Here is a 23,024-nt window from a genome sequence, read left to right on the forward strand (position 1 = left end):
TGAGCGCCTGTTTTGTCGAGTGCAGGAAGTAGGAAACGTAAAACTGCAAAGCTTGCTGCTTTTCCTCTAGGTCTCATCATTGCCAAGGGAGAGAGGCCAACCCATTTGTCCTCTGGCACAGAGTGGTCCCCTTTGGTCCCTTAATGACCTTAGAGGGCTTGGCTATTCCAAGAATTAGAAGGAGGCTTCAAGCATTAGAAGGGTCTCCGTCTGCAGCCTACTCCTCCACCCAAACGCATAACAATATATACATCTTTTAAACTGAACCTGCCAATGCAAATGTAAGCCCTGCCCCATGTTATTAGTATATCTGTACTGTAGTGAATTGCTTTGTGGTTGAGAAAGTGTGGGTTGCGTTAGCCCTGCTGCGAAACTCAGTACTGCTGTAGTAATATTGCTGGGTGTGTGCTGTTGTTGTTGTTGTTGTTGTTGTTGTTGTTGTTGTTGTTGTTGTTGTTGTTGTTGTTGTTGTTAGACAGTAGTGTATGACAAACCTTCAGTGTAGTCCAGTGTTGTTATTCTGTCTCTTAGTATAGTGGGGTCTTTTGTGGATTATATGGGAAGGGAATGATAAATTGCTTTCCCACCCATCAAGAGGAAATAGGGATATTCTTGGGGATGGGTTTTTGCTGCTAGATGTTAAAATACTTAAATCCTCTTTCCTATAAAAAAAGGGGGGGGGAGCCCAAGTTTATGTTAAACATTTTTAATATTTTTACTTTGGTATCCTCAGTTTCCCAGGCAACCTACATACAGCTAACAGGATACAGGTTCCATCCAGGTTGTTTACAGCGACACAAACGCATACAACTCAATCCTATGCATGACTATGCAGAAGTAAGTCATGCTGAGTTTAATGAGATATATTCCCATAGGATTGCAGCCACAGTGTTTGCATCTGTACCAGTTCTAAGACGTCACTCTCTCTTGTTTTTAGGAGGTAATGGATGTAGGATGTAGGATTTAAGAGGTGTCTTTTTGGCTAGGCTTGACAGTTTCTTTTTTGTTTTTCATCCAAACACCAGATGATGCTTACGACAAGTATTATGGGGACAGCCAGCACACCACTTTACCGCTTTGGAAGTGTGAACTTGCACATCCAGACTGCTAGCATCTTCTTTTCTGCTGAGATACCAAGTAACGGAACTTTGTCTCCGCTACCAGCTTGGTCTTTATTTTCTGTGTAGCTTCATAGAATCTGTCAGCATGTGACAGCAGCCATATCCCGTGAAATGGCTTTGATTGACTGGCTAAACCAAGTGAGGGAAGCCAATGGGTTTCAAACCTTCAGTGAGTTAGGGACTTTCCCTGCATGCGAAGACAGGCTCTGGCAGATCAAGCGGATGAGATCAACAGTGGGTCCAAGAGTCCAGAAGGCAGTTACTGCACATGCTGTAGAAGGAAATGAGGAGGGAGGGGCTCATGTACATGTGAAGATAGCCCATCTAGGAGAAGGAAAACGCTGATCCTAAACCTCCGATACCTTGTGGCTATACTCATTCATGATAAAGGCTTCAGGGGCAAACCCCAAGGAAAAAGCCATACCCACTGCCTTGTGGGACATCTCTGGGAGAAGAAATGGCTAAGGAGTAAATCCTACACAAATCCATGGAGTCCCTAAGACGGTTGGATGGTGCCTTGTACGTCTCCTTTCAGCAACTCCTGCAGCCAAGCTCGTCCCAAATGTCTTTCTCTGGTTTCTTTTAGAGCACATCAGTGATGCTGAGAATGAGGTCTTGTTGTCTGGCTGGCCCAGGACCTCCATACGCACAGCCCAGGCTTGCACCAAAGAGGTCACTTCAGTTCTGGTCATTCAGCAGAAACAACGCGGGAGGCAGCAGTTACGAGTTACCAGTCTCTGCAGACTTCACCCCTGGAGGCACATTCCATTGTCTCTCAAGACAGATGGAGGCCAACAACAACCTGCATTGGTAGAGAGGGCTGTGATCTCTGTTGACTCACCATGCAGCAAATGATGCTGAAACTTACCTTTTTCAATGACAGAACTGCACTTGTGAATGCAGAAACGTATGTCCAGGCTCCCAGACTGAACAGTTTCCCCAGGTGCTTGAATAGTAATAGGGTGACTGATGAGGTGGATATGCAGTGAACAATGTGTGTAGTTGCTACGCAGTTGCCATAGTTTATGACTTCACTCCAACTTTAGGTAAACCATTAGTGCTGAAGTATGGTCAATTAAGGCCTTGTAAAGCAAGTTTAGATTTCTGCAGCCATCATACAGGCAGTGGGGCTTACTACCTTCATGGAAAACATTTCAAATTAAAGGTATGCAAGTGCTATAAAAGGAAATGTAGACACACTGCCCTTATTGCCAACTCTAAGTGGGGCTTTGTTAGTTCCAGCGTATGTCAAAGGCAGCCCTACTAGTGGCCATTATTTGGGATGTTACTGGCTTCTTTCATGAACATCAGGAGCCCACGGCCATCTCTCCTTGCTCCCATATTAACACACCTACAGGTGCCAAACTGACGGCATCTTAAAGCACTGCTAGAATCCAGGGATTGCCACTTGGTCCCCTGCACACCAAATTTGGTCCTTGAAGCAAATTAATCTGGCCAGTATCCCTATATTTTAAATCAAGGAATGATAAACATTTTATTCACATTCTTAATGGAAATAAGTGAATGTGTGTGAGAGAGATGCCATACCTTAGTGATACATCTTGCTTTTTTAAATTTAACACTCTGGTTGACAGCTCCTTGGAGACTTCATTATAGAACCTGAACATCCATGAGGAAGTTGGGTGGTGTAGCAAAATTCCCTTCTAGTCCTTAGATCAATGTCTGCAGAATAATGTGCTGTCCCCAGAGAATACTCACATTAGTTCTTCCTGCCATTCTAACTTTATTCAGAAGATACCACCCATATTTTGCTTAACACTGGTGTCTGTGTTCAGCATGGTCAAGTATCTGCCAAGGGCCCACCCCCTAGGCAGGCTCCTGCACCTCTTCTCCTATTCACCACTGCAGCCTGCTTATTTGCCCACTTCTCATTCTCACCCAGATGAGAGCAGTAATGAGGCAAAGCAATAGATTGCTTGCTAACTTGCTGGCTTTTGACCTGGCAAGCAAGGAGGTGGCAGCAATACCAAGAAAGAAGAGCAGCACAAGCTGGTGCTAATAGGGATGGGGTGGTATATTCACTATGGGAGCAGGGACCATGGAAGAGGTCTTGCTCATGAGCTCTCCAAGTCCTGAAACCTGGACAACACAGGAGCAGGGGCATGCTGAATAGTCCTACTCTCAGTCTTCACACAAACAACACAAGCACCATTCTGCACTCATGTGATTGGGGCTCCAGATCATGAGGAAGCATTTGGAATGCCCCATTGGTGCAGGCTGCCATGCCGCTCATACAGAGACTAGTTACTATTTGCTCATGCGTTGAGCAACACAGGAGCAGTATCTTCTGAAGAGTCTCTTGCATGTTCTAGCCTTCCACTTTTACAAGCAATGGAGAGAACATGCAGCTGCTGGTCCCAAGACCGATCCTTACACAGTGCTGATAAACAGTGTCAACTAAGCCCTGCTGCATTGCTGAACGGTGAGCCAAACTTATTGTACTTTGCTGAACTAGCAGACATTACTCAAGGGTCCATCAGTGTTGAGGAAGTGTTATACAGTATTATTTTTTAAATAAACTCTTGATAGGATAGGCTTTTCTGGCATAGATAAAAATGTTCCATTATGGTGCATTATATTTGAGATTAACTGGTTGAATCTTTAGCATGTATGTTTTACCTACAAGGGATCTTGCCTTCGGATTGTGCTCAATGGGCCCCTGTTATTCTTTTTTCAAAAGCTAGAGTTGGGGGTATTAAAGGTTAGGGGCCCAAGATGCTGACCCGCATGTGGCCCACTTATATGGGATTTGCCTGAATTCAGATACAGGGCTAGACCTGTGACCACAATTGTCTCTAGTAATAATGCTATTCTTGAGTGTTTCAGTCACAGCTGCTGTACACCAGCTGGTCTTTCAGTGTAGTAGCTTTCTCTTCTGTTACAAAGAAGTTGTTAGTGATAATCAGTTTTTTTGCCAATTTATAGTTGGGGAGTAACTGCTGAAATAGCCTCAAATACAGTCCATAAGAATGTTTCTATGTGATGACCCTGAGAACCACTCTTGTATGAATGTACATGTAAACATGCATTGCTTGTACGTGGAAAATATTTGTTTGCAATCTTTTCTGTCAATTGGGTACAGACAAGGAAGCCAGGAATGGCCATGTCACTCCATCACATATACACATAGTGGCAAATATGCATTGTTCACCATCACATGTGTGAAAGTAACATATGTAAACTGAACACACACCCAATTCCATTTTTGGCCCTGACATTACTCTAATATTGACAGACAGTGTTATAATGGGGAAATAGGTTTGGAGACCATATGACACTTTCATTATATATTCAATAGCGAATTTCATCCACCAATCCTTGTGATGTGTCTAGCAGCTGGGTCAGTGATGAAGAGAGAAGACAAAGGGCTTCATTCTCTGGTGCTTTCAGCATATCACTCCAGATGTTGACTACAGGGGCCTCAGGTATGGTATAAAAATATACAGACAACCAACTAGGTGTCTGTCAGGGTGAAGAGCTAGGTAAGAGATCCCGTTGTGGTTGAACACAGACATATAGGTGTACTTGGGAATGATCAGATTATAGAAAGACCCACATTCTATTCAAGGTCTCTTGTTGAACAGCTTCTGCTTAATGATCTGATTTGTTGTTCGTTCTTTGCAGCTCAGACAGCAGCAACCAATACTTCTCATCAACCATACATAGCTGTACATTTTGCTTTATGTAGCATTATAAATGAAAAAGATGAAAGGGAAGGAGGGAGGAAGAGAGCAAAGTAGGAGGAAACTAACAATAAAGCACATTTCAATTAAAAATTCATTTTTTTAATATTTTTGTTTTTTTTAAAGGATTTTTAAAATTTTTCATCATTTGTCTTTTTACTTTGTTTCATGCAATATTTCACAGTCCCAATCCCACAGGTTTTTTTTTCAACTTTTTTTTTCAAACAAAGTAGGAAAAAAGAAATAAAGAAGCTGAGGAATTAGTAATTTTTTGATGTCATTTCTTTTTCTTATTTTTCAAGCAGGACCAAAATGTCAGAAGAAAATGCTTCATTTTTATCAATTGTTTTTGTCCTTTTTTGTTTTTTTCTGTTTAGTTTTATTATTTCTTTTTTTTTATCTCTGCAGGCAGTAATATTAGGGTTTGGTATAACCAGCAAGCACTCCTTTTGTTTGTGTGTGTGTGTTTGTGTGTTGGGTGTGTGTGTTTGCGTGCGTGTGTCCCTCTTAAAAGGTCAGGCCACAAACTTTTTTAAAACTTTTTTTTTTAAGTTAACCAGGTAAACTGAGATGATAAAACTCATCAATAGAAGCCCAGAAAATTTTTTTTGTCTTTTTGCTTCATTTTACGTTTTTTAAAAGGTTTTTGTTTCTTAAACTTTTCCAAAACGTCTTTGCTGAGGTTGACAGACTCCTTCCTGTTGCTCCCACCCGTCCCTAGGTATAGTGGCTTCTGGTCTCGTTTCTCAGAGGCATAGTTAGCTGTAGCGTGGGGCTCTTGGACTGCACAATTTCCCCACACCTGAGTGCATTTTCTTTTGTAAATTCTGAGTAACGTCCCCCCCTCCCACCCTCAAATCACCACACACGACTTGATCTGTAAAAGATAAACATGCTCTGATCTCCCAGACCCTCTCTTCCCTAGCCTCCCCACCCAACCCCCAAACCCTTGCCCCCCACCCCCCTCCCCAAGCCCCCCCAACAAAAGATAAAAAGTTTCTTTCCCTTGCCCACGTTTGCAGGGTTCTCTTCCGGGATGCCTTCCCCAAATCAGTTGAGTTCGCGGCTATTCATCCATCCACCCACCCATTCTTCCTTCCTTCCTTCTTTCCTCAAGCGCGCTCTCTCTCTCTCCCCCTCCCCTCACAGCTCCCCTCCCCCCTCCCCCAACCGGGAATGCCATCCCTCTCGGGTGTGTGTGTTTCGTGTGTTTCGCGCGGGCGCGCATGTGTTTAAGGTGAAACCACTTCTCGGTTAGCAGCAGTCGTCCTCATCGGTTTCGCTATAAGGTTCGTGCAGTCCTTTGCGTGATCCTGTCCCACGCGACTTGGCTGGTCCATGCGAGTGATAGTACCCATTGGGGAGCCGCCGCGCATGCCTGGAGGGGGAGAGAGAGGACGAGCCGCTGCCCACCCGGGAAGTTCTGGGCGAACGTCCTGAGCTGCTCCCGTGCTGCTGCTGCTGCTCCCGCTGCTGCTGCATTGTCTCATAGGGGAAGGCTTCCTCGCCGCCGGGGCCCGCGTAGTCCGGACTCCGGTAGTAGCCGCTGCCGTGCCGGGGCCCCGGGTGCGGCTCGGAGACGTGCGGGGCCGACCAGCGGCTGCTGGCGTGTCGGTAGGCCCGCGGCGAGTCGTTCCGCGGCGGGACCGTGTGCCGCTCCATAGCCGGAGACCTGCTGCGACGCTCGGAGACGTGGTGCTCGGCGGGCAGCGACGGGTAGCGCCTCGGGGCTGGGCTGGAGATCCGGCCCGAGTGCACGGACGGCTGCTGCTGCTGCTGCTGGGGCCCCGTGTTGACGGCCTTACGGACCACGGGGGAGTAGGAGATATGTGGCCGGGGTGTAGAAGGGGTCTGTGGGAGCTGGCGGCGTCCTCGCCTCGGGGTGCTGGTGCCAGACGTTGAGAGGACCGGACTCCCACTTACGGAACTACTGCCCTACACGAAAATCGAAACAAAGGAAATCAAAAAGAAAAAATATACAAGGAAAATCAACCAAGAAGAGACACGAGGAAAAGTGGCGGGGCAGGAGTGAAAGTGACACAGACATGGACAAAGTTGGCAAGAGGAGTGGGGGGGGGGAATGGAGGCAAAGGAACGAAAATAATTCGGCGGGGAAAATAATAATTAAAGCGACAGCCACATCAGGGGGGAGGGAGAGGAGGGCAAGGGGGACAACGAAGAAGGGTAATAATAATAATAATAATAGGAGGAGGGGGGAGGATCCAACACAAAACAAAAGCAGAAAGAGAAATGAGAAATGGAGTTTTTATAAGTTCCAGGGTTTAAAAAGCAGCAAAAAGCTTTAAAAATTACTTGCACGTTTTTTTTGGCGGGGGTGGGGAGGGGAAGGAAACAAAACAAACAAACAAAAAAGGGTGATGGTCAATTTATTTAAGAAAACAAAAACTGAAGGAGAGGGGCGGGGCAGGATTGATTTTGCAAAGCACGGGTCATATTGCATGTTATCAAAGTGGTTAGGAGGGGAAAATAAGAAAAGAAAAATATCGAGTTGAAAAAGGAAGGAGGAGGTTGGGACAGAGTGACGGGGTAGAAGTGGGAATCTAGCAAGGAAAGTGAGGGAGAGCACTGGGTCTGGAAAAGTTTGGAACAGAGCCGAACTCTTGAGGGAGGCTGTTGTGTACCTGTGAAATGTTTAAGCTCTTGGTGTAAGGCCTGTGCGTGCATGTTCTCAGTTCAGGCAGGCAGGCAACAGTGTGGGCTCCCCAGTCTGGTGGAGCCCTGGACCAAATGAGAGTTCACCTCAGAGGCAGTTTCCCACTTCGTGCACACTGAACTCTACATTATTTATGGATGATAACTCCTCCACCCACATACAGTTAAAGTGGCCTCCTTGACCAGATTGCCTGATGGATTGCAGTACAACAGACCAAAGCTCCACCCAGTCCTTAACCCTACTTGAATAACATGTGGAAGACAGTAACAAAGCAAAACAAAACCCTAAATGCAAAAGACCGAGACCTTTATTATATTGCCAGTACTGAGCAGTTTACTCCAGTTGTGAAGCTGAAGGGCTCATGTCTTACTAATTGTCTTACTTCACCAATTCTTTGGACTGTTAGGCTCAAATGAGTTTTTATGAGTTATGTCATACTATTTGTTCCACAAATGAATCTTGTTAATATGAAGAAATAAAATATGCATTCTGAGCACTGTATATGTCACATTAGATTGATTTAGTAACAGATGTAAAACTTGTGTGTAAACCCCCACCCCCATTAAGTCTTGTGCCAGACTATAGCAGCTAGAAAAAGAGAACTACTGAATGAACTTCAAAAAGTACACATTTTTAGTAAAATGACTGCAGATCAGACAGACCGGCAAGATAATGAAAGAGAGGGATTTTCATCTGTCTGGCTTGGATAGGGGCTTTGTTCCATGGCAAGTGAATGAGGAGGTGTGTGTTGAAAATACTGATACTGTACTTCCCTCGCTGTCAAGAGAATGGAAATGGGTAAGCTGGGTACCAGGGTATGTACTATATGTACTATATGATGCGACCTCCAATTATCACATTGTCACTAAATCTAACAGTAAAGCAAATGACACAGAGCAGGCAAGGAAAATTTTCTGACTCTAGCACAACTACCTCTGTCTAGGAATATGGATGAGAGAATAAGTTTCAGTATGGTTTAAAATGAGGAACAAAGAGGATAGTCACTGATATTTTTCCATCAGGAACACACACACACTTGGCTGTGCAGTGCTATAAGGTTCTATGGCATATTAGAAATAATTTCATATTAAATAGGTAGTGCTTTTAAAGTTAAATTTGATTAGCAGTTTCTTAAGGCAGGAAACAATATGTTTTAACATCTGAACTGCAAAGTACTGAGCAGCAAAAAATGCAGTGTTCATTGAAGCCAGCAGCAATGTCTCTTTGCATCTTGGTCAAATATAGGCTGCACTACATTTCCAGGTGCTTCTAATGCCCCTTTCTTGAGAGTTTATATGGTGCCTTTGGCTCTATAAGTAAGAAATATGAAGTTCAAAGTTGAGGAAGGCTAAAAAAAGAGAATTGGGGGTAGCTTTCTAAGAAGCACCTGGCAGAGCTGAATCCCGAACTAACAACTTTCAGATCATATCCTTCACCTCACCCCAACTAAAAGAATAATTTTTTGTTGCTGCTATCATTAGGTAACCATTGGTAAGTTGCTTCTACCCTTCCTGTTGTCACTTTCCCTGTAAGCAAAATTTTTATCAGTTTCCTTCAAAGAGGCTGAACTCATTGTGATGGGTCTCTTCAGATAAAGCACACTCAGAAAGCAAACTTTGTGTGATTTTTAAAAAAAGTTCTATAACATGGCTGAATGGTTCGGTGTTATTGCTATGAGAAGCGTCTGATAGTGTCTAGTATTGGCTGAACCAACAAAAAGTGAAAAGACAATGATGTAGCCACACATGCAGAGGCAGCTGTTTCCTTCATGGGAGTTGGCACCTCTCTAGTGATAGAAGACCCCACTTGGATGGCCCTCAACAGGATAATAAGGCCCCTAAACTCCAGCTGTTGATGATAAAAAGTGATAGATGTATACACATAGACTCTGTAAATCACCCAGGAAGGTGAAGCCAAGTTGGTCATTCAAATGGAATCATTTTGCATCTGTGATCAGCCAATTGGGACAAGAGAACTTCAGAAGAGTAGTTTGAGAGTAGTGGAAATCTAGCTTGAGTTCAGCCTTATAGAACTAGAATGCTGGAGAGAGGCTCCTGAAAAACCTGCAATGTGGTTGCCCTGGGTCTTGCACCACAGAAAGTTGTGAGAAGAGGCTTCTGTGGCATCGTTCAAGTGATCAGCCACTCTTTGCCAGCAATGAAAAGGAAATAGCTCCATAGCTGTGAATAAAGTGAATCTGTGAGCCAGTCAGCAGTCACTCCTCAAAAGGTGGAGCATGGTAAAAGCTGCTCTTCAAGTGCAGCAGGACAGTGTCACAAGACTATATCACAATATCCAAGCAGGAACTGTGGAAACTTCTTTAAGAGAGATCTGAACATTACCAAAACCCAGATGTGCAGGCATTGCAATTTACATAAGCCTGGCAAAAGGTGACAAGAATCTGAGATAAATGAAGAAGGTCCAATTAGATGTATAAACTAATCTGCTTAGGTGAGCAGTTGTGTCGCACACATGGTGAATAGTCTTTGGGAAGAATCTAGGCTGAACTGGAAACCTATAGACCTAAGAAGATCTGAAGAAGAAAGGGGAGACTGCATCTCAAAGAGCTGAGAGGTTAAGTCCATTGTTGTTGAAAGTTATCTCTGGATATATACTTTTTTTAAAAAGGAAGAGAATGAAGTACTTACCTCAAAGGGGAGCTGGAGGTGGTCTTGAGGTCTGTTCAGACAGGAGGACAATAATGGTTCATGGCATAGTAAAAAAAAGAAGAAGGCCTTACTGTAGAAGTCTGAGAGAACTCCAGCCCATGAGAGTTAAATATGAAGGACAAGTTAAAATAGAAGAGAATACTGCTTGCTGGTGGTTTTTTTTTAATTTATAATTAACCTCGATCTAATATGGAAACATATTTTAAGGGAGAATGTGTTGCTAACCACTGAAGCAGCTCCATGCTGCTTGGTACTTGAAAGTGGCTGCCATGCTACAGTTTTCTTGGGCTGATGATCAGTGATTCATGGTCAGAAGAAGACCAGGTGAGAGGGGGAGAGAGAGAGAGAGAAACCAAGACAGAGAAAGTAATTGAAGTAGCACCAGGAAGGAAAAGCCTACCAAACCAAACAGGAATCATAATTAGGAAAGGTATCCTAGGTTTACAAAGCAAGTTTTTGTATGCTCTGAATGTGCTCATGTGTGTGCACATATATGTATATAACCACATTGCTGGGAATTTCACACATATGTACAGTGGTGCCTCGCAAGACGAAATTAATTCGTTCTGCGAGTTTTTTCGTCTAGCAAATTTTTCGTCTTGCGAAGCACGGTGTCGGAAAAGTTTTGGAAAAGCTTCAAAAATCACCAAAAACCTCAAAAAAGGCTACCACACCGCATTCTATGAGTTGCTCCTCGAAGTCAAGTCGCAACTGTATTAACGGTGTTAAGAAAAAGGAAACAAACTTGCAAAAAACGCAAGATGTTTTCGTCTTGCGAAGCAAGCCCATAGGGAAATTCGTCTTGCGAAGCAGCTCAAAAACCGCAAAACCCTTTCATCTAGTGAGTTTTTCGTCTTGCGAGGCATTCGTCTTGCGGGGCACCACTGTATTTCAATGAAATATCTCTTTCTGTATCATGTTGCACCATACATGCATCTATGAATGCCTATGTATGCCATACAAACCTGCATATTATTTGTTATGCCATGCCTGTACTGTGTATTTTAGTATGCTGTGAATATTTACTTACACAATTTATATGCATCCTTTTGTATTAAAAACACACATGCATGCCCTGCATCTCTCAGTATTAGCTGTACTTACAACTTTTTGTATGCCATAAGACTCAAAATCTGTATGGGGTGTCTGTGTGTGTGTATCATATGTGTCTGTATCTAATTTTGGTATGTGTAGCTGAAAACCACCATCTACAAGAGACCATCTACAGCTGCATGCCACAGAACTTAGATCTCTAGAACCAAATATAGGTATTCTGCAAGAATCCTTTGATTCTCAACTTCTTATTTTGGGGATGTACAAGAGGAATCCCTCAGAGCTGCAGGAAGAACTTTAAAACACAGGGGCAATTTTCTATTGACAATTCAAGGGGGTCCCACTGATCATAGATTGTATCTCCATTCCCAATATAGCTTCTTATCCCAGTTCAAACTTCATAATACGTATTCTACATAATGCTTTTAGTGTCCTCTTTTCCTTTTAACTTACTAAATTTTGCAGAAGAACCAGAATTTGCAGTCTGAATACATTACTGAAAATCAAGTCAATTTTATGAGAAGATGCCTAATGTTCAAAATATATTACTGCATAATTTGAAATTTCCTAGGATAGAATTTTAGGGCTAAACTGGACTAGGTCAGGAGATCTGTGACTGTATATCCTGATGCTTCTTTAAACAAATAAGCAGTTGTAGAGACATAGCTTGGGCCCATTACACTAGAGGAGGGGATCCAACACTTCACCATTCCAATTTAAATATCTCCTGAAACTGCTATTTGACTGATCCCCTGCTGGAGAAAATCTATCAGTACCTCAGAGTCTTGTCACACCCTTGGGCATCCCTCTCCCATATACCAGGGATGAGAAATATGAAGCCTTCCAGCTAGTGGTAGACAACAACTTCCATTAGCCTACGCTAGCATGGCCCATGGTCAGGGAAGATGGGAGCTGACATCTGCAAGGCCACATGTTCCCCGTGCCTGCCATATATCCTGTGTTCTATATACGCTCATTGCATGCATGCCTACAGTTTATGCATGTATTTCTGCTTTTTTCTTGTTTTGCTTGGATGTGACATGCACAGCTTACATGTGTGCCTGTCTCTTCAGGTGCAGCTTCATTCCAAACTTTCCAGATTCACAAACCCCAGAGAGTTCAGTGCCACCAGCGTAACAATAAAGGGGTCACACCACAGACACTGGAGAAATAGGCCAGCGAGCTAGGCAGGGCCATCCGCTGGATTGGTTTGAATTTTTGTTCTCTGCTCACCAACCATCTTACCTGCGCCCGCCCCTCGCCGTGACAGCAGAGCCAAGCACAACGGATACAGAAATAAACATGTAAATAAAGGCAGATTGGCCAGGAGACCCCGAGTAAAGCGTCCAAATTGTCCAAAGGAAACAAATAGGAACAAAGAAAATGACTTCGTGTGTGATAACGGAGGGGCGGCGTGCAGCAGTGGGGGGAATAAATGGAAAACAAAGGAATAAAGGACCTTAAGAAGAGTCTCATCGAGTAATTGTATTCTCATTCACCCAATAAAATTTTGATGCAGTTCACATAAAGCTGGGCACAACCGCTGTCTTGAGGCTCTACCCTTATGTTGTTCAATTTTCTCTATAATTAAAGTGGTAGGCTTTATTATTTCTTTGGCTTTTGTACCACACTATGAAGATAAATAAGGAATGTAGTTGTGAGCTTCAGTGTGAGTTTGATAGCCTTTGTTTTCTTGGCCCATTACAGGATATAATATTTGGCATGGAGATGGGGTAACATGCTGCATTAATATATGGAGGGAGCCAACTGCACTACTAAATTGGCAGTCCTGGCATTGCTCCAGTTCCAAAGCTGTAGACATACAAACACTGCAATAGAATGAATCCAGACTAAGCCCTGTGAAAATCAAACCCTGCAAACCCATACTTCCTTAGGTGTGAACTCAGCTTTGAATGAACTAATTTTTTTTGATACTATTCAATTGTCTTATTTTGATCAGAGGATGTACTCCAGTAATAAAGGTGACAGAATTTTCCACCCATTTTCTCTATATAAGTGCCATTAAATATGCTGTCCATGATATGTATATAATTAGCAGGAACATAGCCTAAGCAGCCTTGTCCAAGCCACAGGAACTTGTGGTATCCTGTTGTGATACCTCAGGGATATTGTAAATGGGTTTCACAGACATTGCAATACTTGTCTGTGCACACACATTGTGATTGTGTGTGTGTGTGTGTGTGTGTGTGTGTGTGTAACTCAATAGGTGATCAGAATCAGACAAGACTCTGTGTGAAATGCCTTCTGTGTCTGTGAAGAAGGGTGGACAGGTATGAAGCGAGAGGGTATCTTTTGAGGAAGCAATTCCTGAAATGGGAGGAAAGGAGGATATCACTTGGGGCAAAATGCAATAGGGAGTTTTTCTCTGTACCATTTACTGGAAATGAGCCCTTGTATGTAGTTGTAATGTTGATCCAGAAGGGATCGTCATCCACGCCCATCTTTTCTGGATCTCAGCAATGGAAGCTTCTGCTTATATAAACATATCTATACCAAAGTCTAAACTAGTTTAAATGTCTCTTCTTCTCTCCTTTTTAGAACAGCAAAACCCAGATGGTGAAGAGTTCAAAAAAGGTCTCTCCAAAATGGGTGAATGGGCAACAGAATGCTTATTAAACTCATTACAAATAAGTCATAAATTGTGAACACAGGAGGGGAAAATCTGACTGCTGATACGTATGCTGATTGAGTTGAATTGGCTGTGACTGCTTTGCAAAGAGATTTTGGAGCTATAGTGGAAAGCTTACAGAAAACATCCATGTGCCATGGTAATGTGCCAGGAATAATTAGGAAAGGAAAGGAATAAAAATAAAATAAAATAAAATAAATATTGAAATGCCATTATATAAATCTATGGTATGTTTTGAATTCTGTGAAGAGTTAGGGTCTCCCATGTCAAAAGATTATCCTAGAGATGTAAAACAGATAGAAAATGGCAAGTTGGCATTCCTTATAAGAGGAAGCAAATGAGTTTTGGGGCCTTTTTAGTTTAGAAAAAAAAATACTATAGTGGAAATTGTCAAAGTTCACAAAATCACAACTGATGTGAAGAAAGACAAAGCTTAGACAAATGCATGGGGGATTTGTCAATAGCTATGATAGTTAAATGGAACCCCTATGTTCAGAGGAAGTTTACCTCTGAGTACCAGATGCTGGAGACAAATCACACAGGGTGGCTACCATCTTCCTACTTTGCACGTGAACTTTCAGAGAAATCTGGATGGCTGCTGTTGGACAAAATGCTGAGCTAGATCACGCTTGGTCAGACTCTGCAAGTTCTGATGTTGGTTAAATTCAGAAGTGTGCTTACAATGGTGCAGCCACTTCAGTGCAGGCATGCTCACCCAGCATTCTCACTGCAATATGTTAGTAATGTGGTGGTCCCTTAGCAATACATGGGATGTCCATTCATTTGCAGTTGCTGTATGTATAGAACCTACAGGTCTTCCTTGGGCCAGTCAGGATCATAAAGTTCCATCAGAGAGATCCAGAAACTAATAACAGGGTGGGTAATTGGAGCTTGATTCCCTAAGAGTAGAGACTCTCTCCATACTGGACACACCTGGATCGATCCCTAGGGGCACAGCATGGAATGGAAAGCCACACCCACCTGCCTGTGAGGCATGTGGTCTCGGCCCTCACTGGGTGAGCGAGACCAACGTCGATCTCTGGAGCGAGGCCGGCTATATTCGTGCCTCTCTTGTGAGTACCGCTCTTTGTCAGAAGATGTGTGGTGGTGATGATGGTGGTGGTGGTGGTGATGGTGTTTCCGGTCCTTTGGCCTGCCTCGTTCTTGGTCTCTTTCTTTGGGAGGTAGGTCACCTGACTGTGTGGTCATGCTGAGGTCCGTGCCCAGCCCTGCCAGTAAGAAGAAAGAAGGCAGTTCAAGGTTGAATGTTTCAGTTAGAAATATTCTGTATATGTCAACATATGTCCCCATCCTTCCCTGGCATCTAAGCAACAAAGGAGAAGGCAACGTTTTGCATGGCTGATGTTGTGAACCTGAAGGAACATGTGCCCAGGACTCAGATACCAAAGTATATTGCTTTTCTAGTCTTTTCAAAAGCTCAAGCAGCTACTCAGGGCTAAATCAAGACTGATGGAGGAGATCTGTGAACAGTATCTTCCACAGCTGATTAAAATGTTAACAGCAGCCATGGAAGAGAGTACGATAGTACTGGTGTTGTGGTGGTGGTTTAAAACCTTATGATGCCATTTTCTTGATGAAAATTGGACTCTTAAAGCTACTATTTGCCTTCCTGGGCAAAACAGAATATACAGTGGTACCTCTGGTTACGTACTTAATTCGTTCCGGAGGTCCGTTCTTAACCTGAAACTGTTCTTAACCTGAAGCACCACTTTAGTTAATGGGGCCTCCCACTGCTGCCGTGCCACCGCTGTGCGAATTTTGTTCTCATCCTGAAGCAAAGTTCTTAACCCGAGGTACTATTTCTGGGTTAGCGGAGTCTGTAACCTGAATCGTATGTAACCTGAAGCGTATGTAACCCGAGGTACCACTGTACATGTTTTGCCCTGCAGTGCAAGTATCAGCTTTGGAGGTTAACAGCAACTTTAGAGCAGAGGGCAGGAGGAGGGGGGGGTAACAGAACTGCAGCACCGAGGAGGCTTTAAAAACCCCCTCATGCCACCACTCCCCCAATTAAAATTGTCCTCCCCAAGCTATTTGCCCCATGGGGGCAAGATTAATTAAGCCTTTGCACTGCATGGCAAGCAAAATTTCAGTTTGCTGATATTAATCAGAAAAACAATGCTAAAGGGTTTAATCTACACACACACACACACACACACACACACACACACTCCTAGTGCTGCAGTTGCAATATGAACAACCCGCCTATTGCTGTTATTAACACTTAAACTGTGGAGATCCAGTTCATGGAATCACCCACATCATAATTATTTTGGCTTGCAGAAGTCCCTTCATAGAGGGATCAGAATTTGTTTCCAGCGAGTCCTCAATTTAAAGTAGGCTCTCAGCTGACAAAATGCTCCAAAAGTACTTCTGGATCCCATACACAGTCTTTTGACCTACAGTTTGGGGAAGGACTGATCTGCAAAGAAAGCAAGAATGAAAGTACCTGAGACATATCTTACATTTCTCACAAACCTTATGTGCTATTATAAAGCTCTATTATGCAACGCCTCTAAAAGAGCACAAGTATGCATTTGCACATTTCACATGCTGCAATAAAATCAGTTTTGTAACACTTTAAAGACTAAGGCCCCTACATACTTTCTGTTTGTCTGTGTAGATGTTTTCTGCAACATGTCTTTGACACAGTAATAGTGCATCTGCGGCAGATTTATAGTGAACTCACTACATATTTCCTCTTTATTAATTACCGTATGTGATTCTTCTCAGTGTTACCACATTACTGCCACCTGGAGGGGCACCCTGGAACTATAGTGCAACAAAAAGAAAACCTGCATATACCTGTACAATTATACTGTGTACATCAAACATATTCACCAGTTATTGAGAGACTCACACCTTAAGATGCTTGCCAATAAGCCTTAGATCTTTACATATATACTTTGACCAGCTACCATAATTCTAAGGCTGCCATATAATTTACTCTCTGGAATTGTGACAGTAGCAAAGATTGCAGCTATTCTGAAGTAAGTAACTGAAGGACTGAAGCCTCTGTCTCTAGCGTTTACTCCTGCTGGTCCTGCAATCTGACCTGTGTCCACATCAGTATATCGGCTGAGTGAGCGCTCTGATGTCCGGTGGCCTCGTTCCCGCCGCCGGTGATGCCGTTGGTTCTCCTCTGGGATTACCCTTTCCAAAGAGTAGTCATCCAAGCGCATGCCTTTGGAGCGTGAGTGGCCCAACATGGAGGCAGAGCGTTTCATGGGGCTTGCATCTGTGATTGTCTGGAAAGGGACAGAAACCCAGCACAATAACTGAACTGGCACTTTATGAGAAGGCAAACCCCCATGGATTTGATAGACAATGGGATACTATGCCTCTTTCTAGGCAACTACTCTGTCATGTATAGCTCAGCTAAAGAACTATGGGCACATCTATCCATCCTCCCGTCCAAGTTGCTACCCAAGCCATCTTTCTGTGCCCATAGTTATTAAATTAATGATGCATATATGAACCTCTCTCTCAAGATATACCCATTTGCCCCAAGTGCTAGGAATGGTTGTCTAAAGAGTTATGGAGTGTGAGGTTTTTATTTTGCTTGCAAACCACCAAATCTTCCTTCCCAATCTGCTGAAGAATGAATGCATGGGTTTAGCTAGCATACAGAACAGTTGCCATGTTGTCTTTCTCCCACAGATGATACAGAAAAGGGCCAAACCCAGATTTCATTAATCATGTGACTGTTACATATAATATTTTTCTTTCACAAATAGCTAGCGCAGGGTTGTCAGTTGGGACTGGGATCCTGGCATGGGGTAGGTTTGGTTTTAATCCGTTGCCTACTGATGTGTTCCTGATCCAGATCAACTAATAGGAACATTCCCACACATGCAACGGGCAGGTGCTGCAGGTCCCCTGAATCAGACTACAATTGGGGTGGGTGGGTCACAGCCCTCTATACCAGGGCACTGAACTAAACTAGGTTCCCCACACTGGCCATTTGAGAAAGAAAAATCCTGCATTTAAGAGCAATCCACATGATTAATGTGGACTACATAAGACAGTGGTTTTCAACCAGGGTGCCATGGCACCCTGGGGTGCCTTGAATGGTGGTCTCTGTGCCTCTTTCCTTCCTTCCCTCCTCTGATGCCCTCCTGCAACTCTGCCTCTCAAAGGCTTGCACAGCTGTTTGTTGCAGCAGCCCTGGCTACAAGCTCTGCAGGCAAATGGTGCCTCTGGGGCTGGCCAAAGGGTACTTCCCAGGCCCCTGTGGGACAGTATGAGGAGGTACCTCTCTTTGGGGCAGGGGGGAAGCTCAGAGACTAGGGGCGGCGGCAGCAGCTGCCCGGAGGACTTCCAAGAAGAGGGGAGAGAGGAGGCTGAGGGAACACTCCACAAGGGAGGGTGTTTGAAAAAGGGTGAGATAACTGGGCTCCTGAGCCTCACAGGGATGCCGCAGAAAGAATGTAGTTGCTCAAGGGAGCTGTGGACTCAATAAGGTTGAAAACCTCTGACATATGACATAGATGTGTTGTTTTTTTAAAAAAATTAAATGCCAGGTGTGGGGGGTAGGGAGTGGAATTGTCCTCAGAAATGTAGTGTGCTTGGAGAAGAGGCATAAGTTTTCTCCCCCACCTGTCCCCACTGCCCAGTAATTAGCATTAGGGGAAAAATCTCCCTCGTTAAGTAATTTGTCAAATGCCATTCATTGTTCTTTTATTACGGAACGTGAAGGTACACCTGATATTATAGTACTGGACAACAATAAATCTCATTGTATGTTAAGATTGGTGCCAGTAACAACTCCCAAGATTCTTATATGGTTTCCTCAGCTTTGCTCAAATCATTGTCTGGCACCCCTCTTCTTGAATAGGACACAAGACGACTGGGTCTTGGAGCTGAATTGAGACCTCTCGTTACTTCTTCCTTCTTAGGTTTTGGGGGTCATGCTCATTATCTACATTTATAGGCAGCTATCTCTAGGAGTAAAGACATTTCAAGGTACAGTACTCTCAGAAACCAGAAAACCTGCAAAGGCTCTTGGAGGCCATCTTGTGATCAATAAAAGCAAAAAATGGAAGGCAGTGATTTAGTAGAAAGGAGGCCATAGAAAAATCTGAATGCTGCCAAATGCCCTGTGACTCCCACCCCTACCCTATGTTACCTTGTGCTTACTCACAACATCAATTTCAAAAACTACTGGGTTGGGCTGACACCATGATATATTAAAACAACTTCAAGGAATCTGGGTTTGGTATTTCAGATTTGCTCAGCCAGAAAGATCTTGGTTTAAAGTAGAGATGGCTAAACTGTGGTTCTCCAGAGGTAGTTGGACTGCTCATCATCCAAGACCATGGCCATGCTGACTGGGGCTAATGGAAGTTGAGTCCAGCAACATCTGTACAGCCCTGGTTCAAAATATTACACAACAACAAGCCAGAACAACAAGAATAACAAAAGGCCATCTACAAAGTCTTACAGAATAAAAAAGCTTTTAAAAATTCATCCAACTTCTTCTGAATTACATTATTATTGTATGAGAAAACCACTATGTTGAAATTAAACCTAGAAGTCACAAATTACACATTGCTTGTACAGGTAAAATAAAACACATTTGTGTCAACTTTGATTTAATATGGGTGAAAATACAAACATGTAACTGTTTTTATTAATCTTGTGTACACAGAGTTCTGATTTGTAAATTTAAATGTGACCAAAAGATATTCACATGCAGTAATCTGCAACAGACAGTAGGAATATAGGACTGCCCTATACAGTGGTACCTCGGGTTAAGAACTTAATTCGTTCTGGAGGTCCGTTTTTAACCTGAAACTGTTCTTAACCTGAAGTACCATGTTCGCTAATGGGGCCTCCTGCCGCCGCCGCCGCATGATTTCTGTTCTCATCCTGAAGCAAAGTTCTTAATCCGAGGTACTACTTCTAGGTTAGTGGAGTCTGTAACCTGAAGCGTCTGTAACCTGAAGTGTCTGTAACTTGAGGTACCACTGTACTGAGTCAGAGCAGCAATCTAAGTATTGTCTATATTGATTGGCAGCAGATCTTCAGGATTTCAGACAAGCTTCTCTTCCTCCTCTACCTGGAATTGAACACAGGACTTTCTACATGCAAAGCAGATGCTCTGCTACTGAGCTATGGCCCTTCCCTGCATTATAGGGCCGTTCTATGGTCCTTTATAGTATGTTACAGATTATTTCATTTGATAGATGTGTCATCCTGAATATATAATTTGGGTCTGAAGTAGCAATCACACTTGAGTTGGGATGCATACTTAAAGTTATACATCATTATGTTTTGTGACACAGAGATTTAATCATAGCTCATTTGGGATGGATGTTGATATATATCATCCAAACTTTTGGTCAAGAGATATTGGAGACATCTGGATCGAGAAAATGAAAAGGGACCAAATTAACAGAAAAGTATGAGGGATGTTTTTGGAGATTATGCTGCTAGTGGTTTTAACACATCCTTTCAGAAACAATATAGGACACAAGTCATAAATTCAATTACATATGTATGGACAGTAGTCATTTTCAAATGATATCATCTGTGATGGTTTTCTCATGAAGAACACTCCATAACTGCACTGAAGACTACCTTGTCTCCAAAAACATATCTAATGCACCCTGGACCACATTCCAGGCTGAACAGCTTCAGAAATGGTTGTGAAATATGACTTGATATATTAACTGTAGGAATGGTACTGTGAGAAACATTCAGTCATGTCCTTTCCAGCAGCAGTGAGGAACCTGTGGCCCTCTAGATGTTGTTGGACTCCAGCTACCATGAGCCCCAGTCAGCATGGTCAATGGTCAGAGATGATGGGAGTTGTTGTCCAATAACTTCCTGAGGGTCACATTTCCCTCACAATGCCTTACAGCAAGCACTGCCAGAACTGGCCGTGTGTAGTATCAACCATATTTATTTAAAGCACCACCAGTCATATACTTTTAAAAAACATTTTTTTAAACAGCCATGAAATTTGTCCAGAAATGGCTATACAGTTTCCGGTAGCTACTATGTAACTTGAATGCCTTCCTAAATGCCTAGCTGGAGTCTTATAAGGTGAACTGTAAATGTTGCTCACAAAGAAAACGTTATCTTATATCCATTCTGGGAGCGAAATTACATTTTCTACCCTTTTTGTGCATACCCCAAAATATTGGAGTTCTAGAGTATCAGGAAAAGATCAGTCACACACACATCACTGTATTCTGCCTAACAAAGGTTCATTATTGTTTTATTTTATTTTAATTTAGGTAAATTTAGGGAAAGACAAATTAATATTGCCATGTGCAAACAAACATGTTTCTTACCACTTGAAAGCAGTATATTCCATTGCAGAGCAGGGATCAAGGTTCCACACACTATCCCTGCCTTGGACAGGTTAACACTTCTCCATTATACTAAGACATTGTTCCCTCCCCTTGAAATCACACTAACTCAGAAAGAGGAAATGCTAAAGAAAGAAACCAGGACTCCCAACCCCACAGTCATACTGCTCTGACCAAATAATCCCACGTCTCAGTATGCAACCCAGAAATCCTAGTAGTCAACTCGCCCATATTTAACACAAAGCCAGAAATAACACTCTTGCTTACAATCCCCTCCCTGCTGGAGCCACCTGACTCTTCCTGTTTCACAGGACAAGAGAGAGAAAAATTACTCACTTGTAACTGATGCTCTTTCAGTTGTCCTTCCCCTTTTCCCACCTATATATAGGTGCAGATGCATATACAACCAGGCCTTCCAGAAACCTCTCTCCAATAGATTATTCTTGGAGTAACCTCAGCATGGGGCTGCTTGTGCATGGTGAACCACAATTAAAATCAAACAAGTTACCACAAAGTTGCAGATAACTCTCAAAAAGGAGTTAAGCTAATCCAGTCACCTCAGACATGTAAGACTCCTACCTCACAGTTTCATCAGAATCTATTTGGGTGGGTATTCTGAGACTGAGACTGAAGGGAACATGCTGTAGTAGACATCTGGGAAAGGGTCGGAAATGGACAGAGATAATTTAAAATAGCATCACATATAAGCTAGCAACCATTTCTTAAAGAGGCTCGGTCAATTTTGAAAAAAGTAAACAAGAACAATGGTATCTTCTACAACATGGCAGTTTCAGCAAGTACATTCATTGAAAACGACAGCCATTCATAGCTCTTAAGGGATCCTGCTGTAGGAAGTACAGCCAGTCATATCCAGATTGTAAGTTTTTCCATCTTGCAATCCCCTCCTCTAACTAGATGTGCTTCAGAATTGAAGGAAAGAGGCACAGAAATTTCTCTGGGAGATTGCTAAGAAAACCACAGACATTTCTAATTAAAATGGGAAGTTTTCTTGATAGAATGCCTCCTTTTGTATCAAGTAAAAATGAATAGAGCTGGTTGGAGAAACTATCCCTCTTAGGTGCTCTCTGCACAACATTATTGTGGATCTCAAATATGCACATTCAAGTACAATCAAGACTTGGTCACACCGTATCTGTCAATTCAGCAAATTCAGAAAATGGTAGGCTGTGCTTCGGCTGCACAGTCCACACATGGGAAGCAGATAAATGGACACAAAAAGCTCAGTGTCACACCATCACTTTGCTCAGGCAACACAATTCTATACCAAAAGCATGTGCTAGAAAGTAAGGAAAGCTTCCCATGTGCCCTAACACTCTCAGCTCAGCAGATGAGTGCTTTTGCAGTGAAATAAAAGGCAATTCCTGCTCTGGTGGCTCACTGCTGAGCAGTTGTTTCTGGAAGGCCTGGTTGAATGCACATTGATTCAACAACTGCAAATGGGCAGATCATATTAGAGAAGAAAGAGAGGAACATGTTGGACACACAGAATCCAGGATTTGGTGGAGTGAGTGTGAGAATGGATAGCTGGTCCAGATTGAGAAAGAATTCCCATCCACCCCACAAAACAGATGGAAAATGGAAATAAGTAATTGGGCATCTGACAGACAGAAGAAGCAACAAGGCATTTTGTGGCACCTTAGAGAGCTATAGACTTATAGTGTAATTCTATCCATGCCTACTCAGAAGCCCCACTGAACTTACACTTCCTTGGACTACAGCCCACTTCATCAGATGTGTATGTACACACACCAATTGAAGGCAACACTTACCATGTCTAATAAAGTGGGTTTTG

The 23,024-nt window shown here is 43.0% G+C and overlaps 1 protein-coding gene and 2 long non-coding RNA genes across 7 annotated transcripts in view; 2 read left to right on the plus strand and 1 right to left on the minus strand.

Annotated features, from left to right (window-relative positions):
- On the plus strand, positions 1-14,844 carry LOC308580326. Of its 2 annotated transcripts, none has more exons than XR_014004800.1 (5): positions 1-281; positions 734-837; positions 1,708-3,564; positions 4,441-4,567; positions 13,781-14,844. It is a non-coding gene; the product is annotated as an uncharacterized lncRNA (long non-coding RNA). The 2 variants fall into 2 exon arrangements; XR_014004801.1 differs by having other exon boundaries at positions 3,455-3,564.
- The window catches only part of CACNA1A (calcium voltage-gated channel subunit alpha1 A), a 259,869-nt gene continuing 242,645 nt past the window's right edge, over positions 5,801-23,024 (minus strand). For all 4 annotated transcript variants that reach the window (XM_081181633.1, XM_081181634.1, XM_081181632.1 and 1 more), the window contains 3 exons: positions 16,948-17,140; positions 14,853-15,100; positions 5,801-6,760 (listed from right to left, as the gene is read on the minus strand). In XM_081181633.1, coding sequence (XP_081037759.1) covers positions 6,080-6,760; positions 14,853-15,100; positions 16,948-17,140 — 1,122 coding nt within the window. In that variant the 3' untranslated portion in view covers positions 5,801-6,079. The remainder of the gene's footprint in view (positions 6,761-14,852; positions 15,101-16,947; positions 17,141-23,024) is intronic.
- On the plus strand, positions 6,760-7,998 carry LOC308580332. The gene is made up of 2 exons (XR_014004807.1): positions 6,760-6,859; positions 7,663-7,998. It is a non-coding gene; the product is annotated as an uncharacterized lncRNA (long non-coding RNA).

The sequence above is a fragment of the Podarcis bocagei genome (assembly GCF_964188305.1).
Source record: "Podarcis bocagei genome assembly, chromosome: 2".
Lineage (NCBI taxonomy): Eukaryota > Metazoa > Chordata > Lepidosauria > Squamata > Lacertidae > Podarcis > Podarcis bocagei.